Source organism: Alosa sapidissima, chromosome 19, assembly GCF_018492685.1.
Source record: "Alosa sapidissima isolate fAloSap1 chromosome 19, fAloSap1.pri, whole genome shotgun sequence".
In the NCBI taxonomy this organism is placed as follows: domain Eukaryota; kingdom Metazoa; phylum Chordata; class Actinopteri; order Clupeiformes; family Clupeidae; genus Alosa; species Alosa sapidissima.
The window spans coordinates 3,020,063-3,032,445 of NC_055975.1; the positions used below are offsets into that span (position 1 = coordinate 3,020,063).

At 42.7% G+C, this 12,383-nt stretch overlaps 2 protein-coding genes across 2 annotated transcripts; one reads left to right on the forward strand and one right to left on the reverse strand.

The window, feature by feature from the left end:
* Positions 1-448: 448 nt before the first annotated feature.
* On the forward strand, positions 449-5,724 carry srp14 (signal recognition particle 14). The gene is made up of 5 exons (XM_042072905.1): positions 449-607; positions 2,835-2,907; positions 3,037-3,146; positions 4,063-4,095; positions 4,348-5,724. Exons 1-5 carry the CDS (start codon positions 584-586, stop codon positions 4,435-4,437), a joined length of 330 nt encoding a protein of 109 aa, XP_041928839.1. The 5' UTR covers positions 449-583; the 3' UTR covers positions 4,438-5,724.
* Positions 5,725-5,739: 15 nt separating this feature from the next.
* Positions 5,740-12,026, reverse strand: xgb (x globin). Its single transcript, XM_042072904.1, has 5 exons — positions 11,681-12,026; positions 8,034-8,141; positions 6,532-6,652; positions 6,189-6,269; positions 5,740-5,905 (listed from the first exon to the last, which is right to left on the reverse strand). The coding sequence occupies exons 1-5, from the start codon at positions 11,848-11,850 to the stop codon at positions 5,783-5,785; spliced, it is 603 nt and encodes a 200-aa protein (XP_041928838.1). The 5' UTR covers positions 11,851-12,026; the 3' UTR covers positions 5,740-5,782.
* Between the last annotated feature and the right edge of the window lie 357 nt (positions 12,027-12,383).

Consider the following 12,383-nt stretch of genomic DNA (forward strand, 5'->3'; position numbering starts at 1 on the left):
TGGGGAAAGGTAAAACTCATTTGTTTAACTCAAGGGGAGGTGGAAAACGAGTGTATTTCCCCAAATGGTTGAATATCCCTTTAAGCAACATATAGGCTACCATCCAGAGGACATCCCTTTCAGGGAAGACCTTGAATATTTCAGAAAAACAATGCTAAAATGAATTCTGCACATATTACAACAGTAGTAGTAGGCCTATAGATCCAAGTGTTCCTAAATGACATGTCTGCAGTCCAGACCTGTAAAATTGGGTGCATCATTGAATGAACAAAAATTAACATATTTTTTCCCAAAAAATAATCTATGGGCTAATGTAAACACAAACCTAAAGAATGGAAGATATTCCTTTTCCCTACCTTGACCTGTACTGTACCATAATTTCCAGTTGAGATGCTACTTAACGCCGATGGGAGGCAGTAGCATTCGAACTGATGGGTTACATTTTGAGTGGAAAGGTCAAGGGGAGGAGTTAGTGTTCTGGAAGTATGGAAGTAGGAGCTACGTGTGCTTAACCAGAGTTTATGCTAACTCATAGTGGAGCTTTGCTAACCAAACGTCGACTTGGTTCAAGCGAAATAACAACATGGTGTTGTTAGAAAACGACTCGGTAAGACAATACAAATTAGATATTGCAGCTTTATATCTGATGAGCATTCCCTATTTCGCAGTGCGGTGTTCCCAATTTAACAGGCTAAGCTAACTTGCAAGTTAATGTGAAATCACAGCAACACGCCGAAGCTAACCGGTGCACGGCAGCCTCCCAATGCAGACACATGAAGTCGTTTGTAACATATGTTTATCTAATTTGTGAGTAAAATTATTATTGTACGGGAAGTGGGCAGGTTGAAATGTCGTCGAAACTCAGACGAACACTGACAACTAAAATATAGCTGAGCAGCATGCGAGGAAATGCAAAGTAACCTTAACGTTAGTTAGCTAGCATAAAGTAAGGCTAACTGGCTATTATGGTTTGTAAGCCTTTCTCCAAATAATAGGGGCGTTAGTACAGTAACGTTAGCCTAGCTATTACTCATTAAATGTCACAAAGTGTAATCTTGGTAGATGGACAAGGGATACCTAATTAAGTGGGACTTTCATTTGTAGTCACTTCACTTAAATCGGGTTACAGTTTAGTCGTCAGCTAACGTTACATTGCACTGATTGTGAAATGTATGAAACTCAACGTTAAATCAAAGAATGTCTAATAAGGGCCGTAGACGGGCTCTGGTTAAATGTAGAATCTGTCGTAGTGAAAGAATCAAATTAGATCAGCATTGTCTGGAGGCTATCGTAATCTGGGTTTACTGTCAAATCTAACTTTTGGAAGACTTGAATGTCTCTGACGTGTCTTGCTGGTCTGAATGAAAGATTCCAGCTCTAATCTTTGTTCTTAAATAGGATTTTGAGTCTGATTCCCCCTAAAGTGACACATTCAGTCCTAATTTGATAAACAATGTGAAACAATGTCAGAATACTGCAGGTGGTCTACATCTGCTTTAACCAACTAGTAGGGGTGTAAAGGTACACGTAGGTAGGTACTGGGCGTAAGGTTCAATACAGACGTGTACGGAATAGGCTACACCAAATGCAGTCTTTAACTGTAAGCAGCAGGAAGGTTTTTTTGCTACGGACCATTCTTCAAATTTGAGTTCCCACACAAACATATTAAATAGCAGACTATAACGTTATATGTTTAGTCAAGGTTAGGACACCTTTTCAAAATACTTTTGTCTGTTGTCTGTCTGACGACCTGCATGGTGCAACATGCAAAATGACCCAATAAACATCTATCTATCCATCTCTCTATCTCATTATCTTTTTAAAATGGCCTTCAGTCTTCCAGTACATTCAGAAAGCACGGTGTACTAACCTGGAGGTTATGGTCACCTAGAATAACCACTCCCAAATAATGTCTTCTGTAATTAATCAGTTTATGTAAGGCATTGTCATTGTCCCTATGGGCACAAAACCAACTAGATCAGTGTTTCTCAAAGTGTGGTCCACGAGCAGACGTGGTAAAATATTAGCCTGGAAAATCCAGACCCTGATAATCTAGAAAGATTAAGGGTCTGGCAAAGAACAATGTAATGGGCCAACTCGAGGGGCGGCAACAAGCATGCATTTAAAAATCTCACTGCACGCAATTGGATAACACTAGACCATGTTTACTTTGAATGATTTCGGACTTCGACGCAATCGGATAACACTACGACCAATGTGTACTGTCCTCCAACGTTGCAGCGCTGTCTTCATCAGTTTAGCTGGTTCCCCGGAATGTTGGGGTAAAAGTAACGTGCATCATTGCTCTTTGCCAGAGTGTCTCGCAGAGACAATTCCATTGTGCTCTCACGAGAACTCTGGATTTCCAGGGTAGTAAAATATAGGCTAGATGAGTTGTTTGCAATATTGAACCAACTTGAAATCAACTTGTATCCAAACAGTTCTGCAACACTGCCTATGTAAGCTATGCCAGTTTAAATCATATGAATTCTGACACAATAAGCAAGGTGCTAAGACACCAGTGCAAATAAGCAAGGTTGTTCAGTGAGTAGGTCTATTGTGTAATATACTGTTGTAGGTATACTTTTTTTAAGCTAGGTGGTCCTTGAGGCTTTTTTTTTATTTGTTAAGTGGTCCTTGGTCTGAAAAAGTTTGAGAAACACTGAACTAGGTGATACAAGCATTACCTAGTGTTTAGGAAGGTGAAATCTGTTGTTACTCAATTGTATGTGTGAACTGGTGTTATTCTGTTGAATATCACGGGGTAATCCATCCAGTGAAGATTGAAACAGAATTCTGATGTCCTGTCCATTTTTCCCCATAAAATGCTACAGTTTCTCACGGAGCTGACGCGACTGTTTCAGAAATGCAGAACCAGCGGCAGTGTGGTCCTCACTTTAAAGAAATGTGAGTCGAGATACCCATAATCCTCTTCACACTGACAGAAATACTGGCAGGCCCAATTCATGACACATAGCTCAGCATTAACAAGAATTGACCTTAGCTTTTTATGCCTTTCTCCCCACAAATGAACAGATGATGGAAGAACAAAACCTGTCCCAAGGAAAGGTCACTCGGAGTTTGAGCCAAACGATAACAAATGCCTCCTCAGGGCGTCGGATGGCAAGAAGAAGATAAGCACAGTGGTAAGGCTGCTGGGAAGGGGGGCTGGTGTCTTTGGATTTTTACTTGTGACAAAATTCTGCCAGAAAAGTCTTTTTCTGGGCCAGTCTAGCCATTGTAGATGTCAGTTTAATGAAACATCCCACGCATTGTGGCACTGTGTGTCAAATAAAACAGCTTGCACACCCACACAGTTGTATCTGATTTGCTGCCGTCCTGTTATAAGAATAAACCCTCAGCCCTCTCTCCCTCGTCTCTTCTTTCCCCAAATTCTCTCCGCTCAGTACTGTCCAAAGAACTGCTATGTCTGCTACACTGAATGTTTCATGTTTTTTTAATATAATTATTACCTCCACTGGTAATGTTTTTGGTGTGGTTTGTCAGTCCGTGTGCAGGATAATTAAAAAACTACTGGCCCAGTTTCCATGAAACTTGGCGGAAAGGTGTAGCATGGTACAAGGATGAACTCCTAACGTTTTGGAGCAGATTAAACACATGGGCCAACTGTAGCGAGTCCAGCTTTTGATACTGTTGCACCATGTGGCATTCACACCTGGTCTCAAAGCGTTCAAAGCTAGCAAATGCATTTAGTTATGGACAGTTTCACCTGAAGCAATGGCTTTGGAGTTAATGAAATATCGTGTAGCTGTTCTCATGACATACATTTAATGATTGTTATCGGTCAGTGTTAGTAAAAGCCAATTACACTTAGCTCAGGTTTGTCAAGAGTTACGTGGCCTTTGCAGAGAGTGTTCTTTCAGTTGTACTTTTTCTTTTTTTGCTGAAAACCTGGACGCATGAGGGACGAGCTTTAATCAGTCAAAAATGTGCCAGTCTTTTGATGGCACCCTCCAGCCTGCTCACTGACCTTGGATTGCTGTTGTCAGATACGGTGACAGTTGAGATCAGAAATAATTATATTTTGCTGTCATTTTTCAGGTCAGCTCCAAGGAGGTTATCAAGTTTCAGATGGTAAGCGCTCAATTTTCACTGATTCAATAAAAGGTGGCAGGCATGTGCTAAGCTAGCAGCTCAGCCTTGCATGTTTTTCTGTTGCATAGCAAACCTGCTTGACCATACTCTGTAGTTTCTAAAAGTAACATCCAATGCATCTTGGTTCCACTAAAGAACCTAATTCCAGAAGCTACTTTGTTTATTTTTTTATTTTCTGTGATGCAGTTTTTAGCTAATTTATTCCTTTGGGAATATTTTTTGTGAACCCAGGCTTACTCCAATTTGTTGCGAGCACACATCGATGGCCTGAAAAAGAAAGACAAGAAGAGCAAAAGCAAGAAGACCAAAGCCACGCAGTGAGGGAAGCTACAGACTGTTACATCAAACACGGGTGCACCCATCAGCGCCATTTTGTTTTTCTTCAAGGGGATCCAACCTCCACCTGCCTGGTCCCTCCCTCTGGTTTCAGCATGTACCAACCCCCTCTTCCTTCTCATGTGTTTGCCGTAAGACCCTATCACAGATCCATCCCGCCGTCGGCTAAAACGGTGTTAAGGATTGAGCCTCCTTTTAGCCAAGGCTGGCCTTCGGAAGGCAACGGGTGTCTGACTTTACAAATCCCTCTCCTCATCAGTCTCCTCTGTAGGCTTCGGATGCACAATAGATGGACATCTTCCTCCATTTTGTTTGGAGGCCTACTAGACCTTCAGAACTGTGGCACATCTGAGCTTGCTCCTGGTAAAGCGGCTGTCTGTTGATTTTTAGCAGTGGAGACAGTACCTGATGTTTGGTGAGGGGAGAGGAGATGATGAGAAATCTATAGCTACTACACATTAATTGGAGGAGAGGTGCCATAATCATCTGGGGAGGGTCGGGTCGGTGGATTTTCTTTTATTGCAACATCAAGAGTATTTTCAAAAATGTTTTTAATTTAAGAGGATTGTATTTGTTTTTTGTTTTTTTGTTTTTTTGTTTTTTTGCATACATCTATATGCAAGCTAATCCTACCCAGTGTCCAGCTTACTTAAAATCCAAAATAGGACTAAGAATTAAGTGGAATATGAATGAGTTTCTTATTTTTGTAATTCTCCCATCGTGTTTGTTTTGCTTAAGGCCCAGACCGTGGTGATACAGTGGTACAGTTATTCAGGAGATTTTGATCCTTTGGTATAGACACATGCCTTTCACTCATTACTTATCTACCCAGGCCACATGCTTTCTGAAAAAATAGAATCATTGGACTCTAGCCACTGAATGGAGCAAATGTATGGAACAAACAAAGAGCTCTAGACAGAGGATTCAGCATTATTCGTATCTTATATCACAGCAATATGCATTTGTCAGATATGGTTTTGTTTGAATAAGCAATGCAACTCATCTGTAGTCCTAACAATTCAATTTGGACAAAACTGAAAAATTTCAGTGGCCTAAACTTTTTTTTTTTCCCCCCCTTTTTTTTACAGTAAGGCTTAGGAATATGAATTGCCCTTAATGCAAGGTCTTAATATGATGAAGCCACACATGGTCAACTAACAATTCAGGGTCCAAGAGGGACGGATTTGTGTTTTGGTTCATGTGAAAAATGTAAAGTAAGAAAGAAATAGCCAAAAAAGTCAAATAATAAATACAGTATATACACATCTATAAGCCACATGTGACGTGTCTCCTTGCTGGGGTTTAAAACAGTCTCTGGAGCTGAGGAGCTTCAAAGGGCTGTGTTCTTCTTGTCCGGCCGCTCCTTGGCGGACACGACCACATGATGGCGTCTGGTCCGTTCCTCCTCCTGGTAGCCTCGCTTCATGATCCCAGTGACATACTGGAACAGACTCTGGTGAAATGACAAGACATGCACCGACAAGGGGCCGTTAAGGAACACACAGCACACAACCCATAAGTAAAATAACACCATAAATTAGTCTAACCTTTTTGTAGATCCCTTCAAGAGTGCTTAAACCTTACAAGTCTACATAGTTTTGTTAGACGTTGCTTTACTGAATGAGTTGTATGTGATGGCTTATGTATAATATGACAAACATGGACCATGTAGATGGAGAATTAGGGATTCATATGTAAAACCTGATGTGTCTTCTCTTGGTGAGGGACAGCCATACCTTCCATGCTTCTTCTAGTTCTGGGGTCCATTGGTCTTTTAGGATTGGCTGGACAGCACAGATGAACTCTGCCCCAACATACTGACAAAGGAATGCATCAGTCAACTGAGCAGCCTGGATTTAACACTATAGTGCATTAATCAAGTTAATTTTATTACACATGTTGACACTGTCTATGATGACCTAAGATGCTTGCTCAAAAGGTATATTCATCTTACATATTTTGCTGTCTAAATGCTGCAAGTTTTATAATTAATTAGGAATTAATCCTATCTGATCTCTAGCATCAGCTTCTAATACACACTGTATGGTCTGTGCCAGCCAAAACTATCTACAATCTTACCCCATAGTACTTGGGAGGCGCGTTGTAGCGATAGTGACTCTTGCCCAGTTCCAGTGCAAGATGTTCAAGCCTCTCCAGCTGGTCTAGTCTAGCCACGGTCTTCTCAATAAAGGACATTACTCTGTTCAGGGGCACGGGAAAGACTGCATTACATATGGTTTATGTGTTAAAACACAAGTGTTGTCCCAAGAGTACTTAATATTAGTTAATGTTGTCCTGTATGATTTCATGAACACATGTTATTTTGTTTGTCATTCAGCGCTCAACACAGGTGTTTCCTCTTCAAGGGCCACAGGAGCGATATCAATCAGAAGAACAAATTGTAGTCTGCATCAATCGTAATCACAAACACTTGTTGAAGGGAAATTAGACGTTTTTTGTCATCCTCACGGCTACCGAGAATATTTAGCCTAATGTCAATGGTTGACACAGAAGGGCCACTTGGCCTTTTCATACTGTGTGTGAGAGGCACGTCTGTGGTGTCGGTGGAGAGCCACTGAGGCCAATCGTGACCGCTCAGTCACACGGACGAGGCAGCCTCGGCTTTGATTAAGTGGAGCCCTCTGGCTTAATTGGTCTTGTTGGCCTTTCATGGGGATAACCACATAAAAAGGTGCAGTGTCCTAGCCAAACACGGTGGAGCAGCGAGCACACAGTGAAGGGCTTGCACTTTGGATTAGGTGCATTCATAGTCTGATAAGGGCTGGACAGCCGACCAGATGGAGATGACGCTTGGGAGGATAAACTGAGTGTGCTCTCAAGAGCTGCATGATTGGGGGAAAAAACACTGATGTTGATACAGGAAGCAAAATTGAAAAAGCACACATTACAACTGCTCATTCACTAATAAATAAATATATTTGATGAGCCAGCGTGCATTCAGACCGCTACCTATAATAGAAACACAGGCCTAAAACTTGAGGCAGACATTTAAACACTATATAGCTGCAAAGCAAACGGACATGTTTGTGCTGCTGATGTTTTGAAACTTGAAACCCCACCTGCCTCCTCAACTGTGCCTGCTTTCTAACAAATAAATAGTGCTGGTTAGATTTGTGCGATTAAGTTTGGCTTGCATGATGAATGTTTTATTATATTCAGTCCCCACTCATTTTCGAGATGTCAGTCACAGTCTGGCCATCTGAATGATGGCTTCGAATTTTGAAAGGAAATGAGACCATGGCATTAAGCGACAGGCAGCTTCAGTTTTTTGCAAAAGCTTAAATTAGAAAGCTAATAGGCCAGTCTTGGCCTGACTGTGCTGAAGATTCCTTTGAATACCACTCAGATATTCCAACTATGCTGCTCATGTTTTTTCAAGAATATCATTGCATATCATTATGATCAAACATTGTTTTTGGTTACCCACACATAAATGGCTCGACTGTGGCTGCTGAAGCTGGCGGTATTATGATATGCTGAGATGGATCTCCATGGGGTGCTGAGCTCCATGCATAAGTAATAGGAGGAATAGAAAGAAACAGCCCGCTGGGCCGACTGACCTTAGGCCATGGGCCCGGAGCTCCCTGCTTGTGCGTAACCTCTCCAGGTCCTCCACATCGCGGAACAGGAAGAACACATCCTTGCACTCAGGGTGAGTTTCAAACAGCCTGTTTCCAAGACAACAGACACCTCTGAGCTTTCATGAGCTGGAAATATAAGTAATGTCATAGCAGTCCGTTTATATTCACTTTGATACCCCAAACCCCAAACCTCCCTAGTGCTGAATATCCTTGTGCAAGGCTAACGCAAACCCTATGAGCTACTGTGATTGCTCAAGTCTGTCAGTATGAACTTATCAATATTTCATGCGCCCACATGTGCATAGACTACTGGCCAGGTCAGGCCTCTGTCATAAAGAGTGAAAACCAATGACACTGATTGAACAGGGTCTTTTCTTTTCTGCTGAACTGACCTCCTCTAACGTTGCCCTGCCGGGCTACCCTACATGCTGCAATCAGACTCACGGAGGAGGGTGGTGTGAAAGACAGAGAATGCCCATACAGAGACGACTAAAGCAGTTGCCTGTGGGTCAGGCAAAAAAGAACATGGTTAGTCTTTTTTTGTAGACTACCACGCTGGAGAGACTGCTGAGGTTTAGAGAGGAAAGGGAATAAAAGGCTGAAGTCAGTGACCGTACAATGAGGATGAAAAAGTGAGTGGAAGAGACATGAAACGGAGGGCAAGGTGCAGTTTCCACTTCCTCTCTTTCCGTCTCTACTTTTTTCCAACAATCTGGAAAAAAGAAAAAAAAAAAACAATATGCCAGCCATGGCAGGGTTCCATCAAACTGTACCTAGAATAACCTTCCTCTCAAACACTCACAGTGGCGTCCTGATGACATCTCTCCAACCCCATCTTTAACCCAGCAGCTGCCACAATTAACTGTTGGCAGCACTGATGAGGATAAGGGTTAGTGATCCCACAGATATCACAATTGTGCTACCCGATGATGTGCTATGGCAGATATTAGCCATGTAGTTATGAGCACTGATCAGTAGCTGGGAATGAACCAGATGTTTGTCACCAAATAGCCAGATGCTGTTAAGTCATACCTGCAGGAATACAACCAGTCATGGTGCATTGTCAGCCGAAAAGTGCCATTTGAGCCCTAAACACATCTGTTGTCTCCTAATACAAACACATTTCCCATTCAGCTCTTTGGTACAGGAGGTAAGGAGAGTTCAAATGTATCCATTACCAAATGTTTATGAAACCCCTGTGGTGTGTGTTGTCATTGCAGAAACAAAGAGAGGAGAGATGAAAGACTAATGAACTAAATACTCAATATGAGCCCTAAAACATCCCAAACAATTTACACTTTTAGATTATACCAAACGGTAAGTATGCCTAGGGCAAAAAGCCAAAATGCATCTAGAACCTCTCATTGTCTTCATCTTGCTCGTGTCAGTTAATCTCTAAATTGTGATATGGATTCAAAGTCATATGGCCCCAGGTGTGCCATAGATATGGAGGCCTACAGTACATATAGTAAGCCTACATATAGAGGCCATATGAGTCTAACTACCTGTTGTTGTTGGAGGAAGTGTGTGGGCAGGAGGGCCTGGTTTGAACTCCATGCCCATTTGCACCCTCTTCACACCCCTGGTTAGCGCCATGGTTTGCTCACCTCTCCCCATGAGCTGTCATAAACATTAGTGTCTTCACAATGAGGTGGCCGCTGTGTCAAAACCAAATGAGGGAGAAGGAATCCACAACGCTGCACAAGGGCCTGTGATGTGTGAGGGAAGGGTGAGTGATTTAAAAAGAGCTCTCCCTGGTAATGGCTGCTGTCGCTTAAGACGGATGTGGGACTCAGTACATTTTTGGAGGCTGATGGAAGCAGATGATGAGAGATACAGTATGGTCTTGCCAGAATGAAATGTCAGTCCACTTTCACAGCACAGAAAAACAACAACAACACATGTCCCTGCATGGCAGCTGCAAAAAAAGAGCACTGTGAGGAAACTGAAAAGAAAATGAGGAGATAAAATTGTTCGTCGATGGCCAAGAGTCCTCTGTAGAGAGTCACAAAAACACAAGTAGGTGTTGGCTCAATAAGGCTCAAGAATTGCTCCTATAGGTTTCCATTCTGCAAACCTCGATTCTGAACACACACACCTACAGCTGAAATTTGCTTGTGCACGGCACGCATCCCCTGCTGTGCCTGCCCAGAGTGTTCTCATGCACCCTGTGGAAAATAGGCTCCGGTTCCGCAAAATTATGAATGCCAGGATGATTGTGCTCATAAATCTGTACCCCTCCCCCTCCACACCCTACACCCCCTGCCTTTAATGAGAGACTAAGGTATTCTTGTGTGAGTGCTTGTCATTGCTTGTCATCTGTTCACAACAGAAATGGCCTTCTGTTTGCATGTTTGTGTTCCCTCACAACGGGCACTCAAAATCAACTTTATTATCACATTTGTATGTGTCCACACAGACAGCTCCAGTCTTTGGAGTGAATACAAAGGACACACACACGTGCATCAGGAGCAGCAAGCAGCACGCTCCTACGCATTCAAAATGGCCCGCAGGAGATATGCAAAGGAATATGCAAGTTGCTCTCTGAGCTCAACCTGCTAGTGAGGCGCTCTAGCCATTTAGGCCTAGAGGGCTCCCCCGGTCAGCCCCGTCACAGAGGCCTCTGCTGCTGCGGCTGCTTCTAGGCTAACACGCTAAGGTCAATCTCCTCCCTGGTCTGGATGTGCTCCCGGGGGACACGTCTCCCTGACTGTGCTCAGAGCTCAGTGTTTGCCTGCCTCGTGTTCTCTATCCCCCACCCCCACTCTGACACACACACACACACACACATACACACATACTGTCAACTATGTGCTAGTATATACGCGCCTGTGTCTAGATACATTATCACCACTTAAAATTGCGTGTAAGGCCACTGTGTAAGGCCAATGGTTCTGCAACCTACATGACCTACTGTGTACACACACACACACACACACAATGCTGCAGGTTCACTGGTTGAGAGACTGGGTTCCCTAAATGTTGAACATGTCAATTTATTTGAACAAGTAGGCTAAATAACGTTATGGAAAAATAAATGACATTTGTTGATCCTAAACATAGGCTAACTGGTGACTCTATTTTATTTCCATGTAAAGGCATGAAGATGAAGATGTCAAGAGTTCTATCCCAGCACAGAACAGAGTAGTTACAGTGGCATCACAGCCAAATCTCTGTGTGAATATTAAAATACAAGCAAATGGGCATTTAAATCCACTGGGAATTTTCGAACATTCTACAAACGTCCGTTGTAATCCTTCTGATTTCCACACTGTTCAAAAGACCAGCTGCGGTATTACCACAGACATTGTAAGCTCTACGTGAATAAGGATGGACCATGAAGCTGGTCAGAGACATTCGCCTCGCATAGCCTTCCCGCTGAAACTAGTAATCAGAAAAGCATCTTTCTTCCTGTGAGAAAAGCTGTCATCTGGCCATATACATCTTGCCACGAAGTTGCCGGCAAAAAAATACAGTTCTGTGCAATGTAGAAGACTTTCCTCACATCGCTATCATCATATCATATTATCAAGAGTTTGACAGTGGTAGTAACACGTAGCCTAGTGTTCTGTATGTTAAACGACGTCTGACAATTTAACGTATTTTATAAATTATTTTCCTCTCACCTGACAAACATGATAATTCCAACTTTCGCTATATCTTCCTGAATAACTTTCCAAGAATCTTTGATCATGTCGATCTGGTCCCCAGTAAGATGCGCAACAGCATCCTCTTCACTCTTCGGCTCTGTCGTTTGCCTGGGTGCCAAACCCAGCCCTGATATTGCGCATCCCATTTTTGTGTGATTATAAACTCAAGCTCGCAATTGGCAATAAGAATAGAAATAACCGGACAGACGATTATTTTTGTTTCCCAGAAATAACGGTGCCGGCGCGGAGGCTTGGTGAAGTAGACGCATCTAGCGCGCGTATATTCCGCGTATTCCCATAATGTTTCCTCCGTCGAGGCGCACGATCCCGAAGCGGTGTGCAAAGCCGAGTTCGGAACCTGTAACCTGAGCGTGAAGAAGAGGTGGAGTCTTAACAGTTAGCCTACTTCTAGAAAAACGGTGTGATGGCTACTGTTGGAGGTGGAAAGAAAAATATAGATCAAATTACTTCAGCTTTTTTAGATATCATTTCACAATGCATCCATGAGTAATAACTACACACTGAATATGACAGGTGGTGGACTGGGATAATGGGCGCACTCACTTGTAGTTCTACCTAATAATGTAGTATAAAAAGAAATTGCAATATAGTACAAACACTAGGATGCACAGCCTCAGTGTAACCAATGCATACTGTAGGTGCCAAACTCGCAGGTAAC

What these genes read in the sequence shown, in the direction of transcription:
- xgb (XM_042072904.1), bottom strand. Translation starts at nt 11,850, where the DNA reads ATGGGATGCGCAATATCAGGGCTGGGTTTGGCACCCAGGCAAACGACA. An exon ending in GGAATTATCATGTTTGTCAG is followed by an intron (nt 8,142 to 11,680) that starts GTGAGAGGAAAA and finishes TCTTGGAAACAG; the next exon opens with GCTGTTTGAAACTCACCCTG. An exon ending in CGCCTCCCAAGTACTATGGG is followed by an intron (nt 6,270 to 6,531) that starts GTAAGATTGTAG and finishes TTCCTTTGTCAG; the next exon opens with TATGTTGGGGCAGAGTTCAT.
- srp14 (XM_042072905.1), top strand. Translation starts at nt 584, where the DNA reads ATGGTGTTGTTAGAAAACGACTCG. An exon ending in TGTTGTTAGAAAACGACTCG is followed by an intron (nt 608 to 2,834) that starts GTAAGACAATAC and finishes AAAATGCTACAG; the next exon opens with TTTCTCACGGAGCTGACGCG. An exon ending in GGTCCTCACTTTAAAGAAAT is followed by an intron (nt 2,908 to 3,036) that starts GTGAGTCGAGAT and finishes ACAAATGAACAG; the next exon opens with ATGATGGAAGAACAAAACCT.